The 5,459-nt window shown below is 37.1% G+C and overlaps 1 protein-coding gene across 1 annotated transcript in view; it reads left to right on the top strand.

The window, feature by feature from the left end:
• Nucleotides 1-499: 499 nt before the first annotated feature.
• Nucleotides 500-5,459, top strand: part of UAP1 (UDP-N-acteylglucosamine pyrophosphorylase 1) — a gene marked incomplete at its 5' end in the record, with an annotated part of 25,244 nt that continues 20,284 nt past the window's right edge. The window contains 2 exons of the mRNA XM_008591694.1: nucleotides 500-578; nucleotides 3,654-3,829. Of these exons, the coding sequence (XP_008589916.1) occupies nucleotides 500-578; nucleotides 3,654-3,829 (255 nt within the window). The remainder of the gene's footprint in view (nucleotides 579-3,653; nucleotides 3,830-5,459) is intronic.

The raw sequence follows: 5,459 nt of genomic DNA, 5'->3' as shown, positions 1-5,459 counted from the left end.
GTTGGGGGATAATTGGAAGGGGACAAAGGGTACAAAAGCAATTTCTGGTAATGGGTATGTCTGCAATATGAATCTGGCCCCCACATCATGGGCAGGAAGGGGGACAATCAGCTTTGTATACCATGAATATTCAAAATAAATAAATAAGTAAATAAATTAAAAAGATAATACAAATCTTTCCCTGAACCCTCATATTTCCTGTAACCTTTGATGAAGATACTTTCCATGAAGTACTCTTGTATTTCCTGTTACTACTGATTTTCTTAGGAGGTGTAATTTACTATATATGTTAAAAGTAATATATGTTATAGCTTGATAGATGACCATTATAGCCTTAATGAGCAATATATACTCACTTCCAACTTTTACATCCCTAAAGGTACTCAGTGGACTCTTAGTCTAGAAACTCATACTAATTGATAGTTTGTCTAAATGTAGAATTTCAGATTGAAAATCAGTTTCCTTCTGAAATTTGAAGGCTTTGCTGTATTGTTTTCAGCATTGCTGTTCCGAGATCTAATGCCATTCAGTGTTGGGTCAGCCGCCGGCCGACCCGTACAGCCCTTGCCTTCCTATTGGTAACTCCCTTGTTCTCCCCTGTGGGTGGCGGGTAGATTGCCCGGATTCCTCTTTTCCTCCGGTCCCGGTTGGAAGGAGACAGGGGAAGAGAGCTGTGAAGAGAGGTGAGCACAGCCACCGGCCGCAACCATCCCATTAAAGGACACTCAGACATGGCGGGGGTTCTGTCGAGCAGTTCCGTTTATTATCACACAAGCACTTGCTTTTAAAGGCAAATGGGGAAGGGAGGTTTTTATATCGTCCAATCAGCTTAAAGGTTACGAGAGCATGCATCCTGTCTCAATGCCTAGCTATTGCAATCACACAGTGTTCACGAGCGCGGAAGCCTGTATTTGGCCAATAAGGGCTAAGGCAAGGTTCCCACAAACACTCCCACCCTACTTCCTCCCGGCGCCATCTTAGGCTGCTACGTTAATACGCCCTTGTGGGCCCATAATGGCGCCGCTTGTAATGTCACTTAAGGTGGCATTAGTTTTTAAGGCCCGACAATTCAGATTCTCTCTTTTTTTCCACCCCTCTCTGAAAGCATTTAGGGTCTCTTCTTGTCTTTAAAACTTGAAATGTCATGATGATGTGGTATGAGTCTATTTTCAGCTACTGTTCTGGGTACTCAGTGGGCAATTTTAGTCTAGAAACTCACATCCTTCACTACCAGGTTATCTAGTCCTCCCCCACCCTCATGTCTTCCACACACACATCAGATGAAAGCTGCTTTGATTTCTCTGCTATGGGCATGTGTTCTCAGTCACTACTACTATGCTGTATTCTTAGGGCCTCTATCCAAGTCAGTGTTTGTCTCCTAAGCGCCAAGAGATTACAGGAAATTCTGCTCTGCTTAAGTTTTTTGCTTAGCTTTTTAATCTCTTTCCCAGAGCAGCTTTGGAAGTTAGCACATTTTGAGGGGAAAACTACCTTTGTGTTTGAGATCCCTCAAGTCCCTAATCTTGTTATTTTAGTCTTATGTGACCAACACAAGCTCTACTGGTTCTCTGTCCCCCAGCAGCAGCCTTGGTCCCAAGCCCAGATTCTCCACCACTAACCTGTGCCCAAATCAGCAAATACCCTCAGGACAACACAGCTGCGTATCCTTAGTTCCCCTTTGAAATATTCTATCTCTCTGGAATTTTAGTTCTAATCTGTGTTGTCTCTGTGGCTCTCTGAAGTCTTTAAAAATATGCTTTTTGTAATTTTCCCAGCTTTCCTAGCTTTTCTCAACATGAGTGCTGGCCTGCTGTGAACGGTGTTTTCCATATTGATTCCTGTGGGAGGTTTTGAGGGACATCTAAGAGGTGTTCTAAGAGGCCATCATTCTACCTACAGCCCTGGCCTCCTACTATCATGTTGGATTTTCTTCTGTTTCTTTCTCCCATCTCCTCACAACTCAGAATTTCTGCTCTTTTATACAGAGCAGTTTAGTCACCTCTTTTGTTATCTTCAAAATCATGGCCAAACCTGTGTACATAAAGTTCAAAATACCCAGGATAATTTGTTAAATAGATATCTACTTTGGTCGAAATTATACCATTTTCCTTATTCATTTATTCATTCAACAAATATTAATCCAGTGCCCGCTNCACACACATCAGATGAAAGCTGCTTTGATTTCTCTGCTATGGGCATGTGTTCTCAGTCACTACTACTATGCTGTATTCTTAGGGCCTCTATCCAAGTCAGTGTTTGTCTCCTAAGCGCCAAGAGATTACAGGAAATTCTGCTCTGCTTAAGTTTTTTGCTTAGCTTTTTAATCTCTTTCCCAGAGCAGCTTTGGAAGTTAGCACATTTTGAGGGGAAAACTACCTTTGTGTTTGAGATCCCTCAAGTCCCTAATCTTGTTATTTTAGTCTTATGTGACCAACACAAGCTCTACTGGTTCTCTGTCCCCCAGCAGCAGCCTTGGTCCCAAGCCCAGATTCTCCACCACTAACCTGTGCCCAAATCAGCAAATACCCTCAGGACAACACAGCTGCGTATCCTTAGTTCCCCTTTGAAATATTCTATCTCTCTGGAATTTTAGTTCTAATCTGTGTTGTCTCTGTGGCTCTCTGAAGTCTTTAAAAATATGCTTTTTGTAATTTTCCCAGCTTTCCTAGCTTTTCTCAACATGAGTGCTGGCCTGCTGTGAACGGTGTTTTCCATATTGATTCCTGTGGGAGGTTTTGAGGGACATCTAAGAGGTGTTCTAAGAGGCCATCATTCTACCTACAGCCCTGGCCTCCTACTATCATGTTGGATTTTCTTCTGTTTCTTTCTCCCATCTCCTCACAACTCAGAATTTCTGCTCTTTTATACAGAGCAGTTTAGTCACCTCTTTTGTTATCTTCAAAATCATGGCCAAACCTGTGTACATAAAGTTCAAAATACCCAGGATAATTTGTTAAATAGATATCTACTTTGGTCGAAATTATACCATTTTCCTTATTCATTTATTCATTCAACAAATATTAATCCAGTGCCCGCTTCTAGGTGCTGAGGATAAATCAGTAACCAAAACAGACAAAAATCCCTAGTAATATGTAGTTTACATTCTAGTATTGGCAAAAACTACTATAGTCACTAATTGTTGTTTTGGATAGAATTTGTTTCTCCTTTGCCACACTGGCATGGTTGGATTTTTGTGCCAACAGAGAATATAATTATACTTTTTAGATTCTTAATGGATAGTGATGAGAGCCCAGGGTTCATTTCAACTTTTAATAAAAAGAACCACAAGAAATCATTAGACTGTATTACAGTTACCCTTTTCTCCCTATTTATTTAAGATAGGAGTTTTAAATTTATAATATACTTTCACAGAGCTCTAAGATGTTTACTTAAATCATTTATACATTCTCTATTGCAAGAGGTATGTTTAATATGGTTATTTTATACATAAGGATTGGTGAAATTGCTGGAAGAGATTACCCTTGGGTAGTAGCTAATGAATGTATCTTAAGCAAGAAAAACATGAAGGAAATCAAAATAAGAAGCAAGCACTCTCAAAGATTTTTTTTTATCTTAAGAAATGACAAAACTTTATTTTGCCCTAATTCACATAGCACCATTACTTAGAAGATCTGTTACTTTTCTCTTTTAAGGTATATAATGACCAGTGGCAGAACAATGGAATCTACAAAAGAGTTCTTCACAAAGCACAAGTATTTTGGTTTAAAAAAAGAGAATGTAATCTTTTTTCAGCAGGGAATGCTTCCTGCTATGAGTTTTGATGGGAAAATTATTTTGGAAGAGAAGAACAAAGTTTCTATGGCTCCAGGTTTGTAATCATCCTTATTAATTGGCAACTAGAAATCATGTAACATAACATTAAATTTTGACTGTTTATATATGATGATTTGCAATAGAATTCTACTCTGCTATAAAAAAGAATGAATACTACCATTCGCAGCAACATGGATGGACTTAGAAAAAATTATATTAAGTGAAATAAGTCAGGCACAGAAAGAGAAATACCACATGTTCTCACTTATTTGTGGGAGCTAAAAATAAATAAATAAATACACAAACAAGTGGGGGAATGGGGAAGAAAACAACAATCACAATTCCTTGAACCTGTTAAGACAAATGAACAGATATGTTGATGGGTGGTAGAGGGGGGAGGGATGGGGGAGGGAGGAATTGATAAATGGACATGAAAATCAACTACGTGTTATACTGACAAAATAATAAAAAAATTATTGTGATTTGGATGTTAAAAAATAAATATTTTTTACTTTTTTGAAATTTGGCAATGGTTTAAAAAGATGAAAATGCCCATTGGTAGAATGGATATAATTTTATTCTTTTTGTTGATGTCTGCCCTGGAGAGCAAGCATTCAGGGTAGTCAGTCTCTTTACATCCAGTATTTTATACAGCAGTAAGTCTTTTCTCCTGGATTAATAAAAAAGAAGTTTATATGCAGTATTGTCCATGGCCTCATTATTGTACTGAAAAATTGGAAACTATTTGCTATTTAATAAATGAGAGGCTAAATTATAGCTTATAAATAGCAATAGCATTCATTCTTAAGCAGTATTAAAATAATTGTTTGGAGACATTAAATGACAAAGAGAAATCATTTTATTAGGTTAAGAGAACTCAAAATACAAAACTACATACATACTATGATTAGGGCCAGTGCTTTGCACAATTCCAGGTAGTGCATGGATATTGTAGTTTGTTAATAGCATGGACTAGAGTTGGCTAGTATACTGCCTGTGTAGCCACATGTAGTGACCCTGAGTATGATCTCAACTATAAAAATAAACTATCAGCAGATGCATTTCTATATGAATCTGTGTTTGGAGAAAAAGCTGAAAGGAAATAAACGATAGTGTTAACAGTGATGCTGTCCAGATATAGGCTTTTATTTATTAATTTATTTTTTAGCTGCTGGCTGCTATAAGAATCCAAACCCGTGACCTTGGTGTTATAAGGCTATGCTTTAACCAACTGAGCAAACTGGCCAGCCCTTTTTATTTCATCTATTTTTTAAAAAAATCTTGATTCTTTTTGATTAATGGAATAATTTACTATTCTTAGCTCTATTTTGTGAAGTTGTCTAGTTTTTTGTCATCATGTAAGCTATGACCAAGGTTGTTGATAGAAGAAGTACATTACAGCAGCACTAAAAATAGATGGGGAAAGAGACACTTTTACTTATATTTAGTTTAAGTCACCATAGACCTTTAAATCTATCTGGTTCCTTAATGAATGATTTGGTATAAAATACTCACATTTTTATTTTTGAGATGGGAGAAATAGTCAGTGTTAAGGTCATAAATAAAGAACTGACCTGAATTTTACAAATGTTAGTAAAACTTGAGATATTCTGAAATAATCATTTCCTGATAAAGAATTTTATATTTCACAATATATTATAGGTTAAATTATTATTATTATTATT

The sequence above is a fragment of the Galeopterus variegatus genome, unplaced genomic scaffold (assembly GCF_000696425.1).
Source record: "Galeopterus variegatus unplaced genomic scaffold, G_variegatus-3.0.2 Scaffold7195, whole genome shotgun sequence".
NCBI lineage: Eukaryota > Metazoa > Chordata > Mammalia > Dermoptera > Cynocephalidae > Galeopterus > Galeopterus variegatus.
This window is presented reverse-complemented; position numbering and strand designations above follow the sequence as displayed.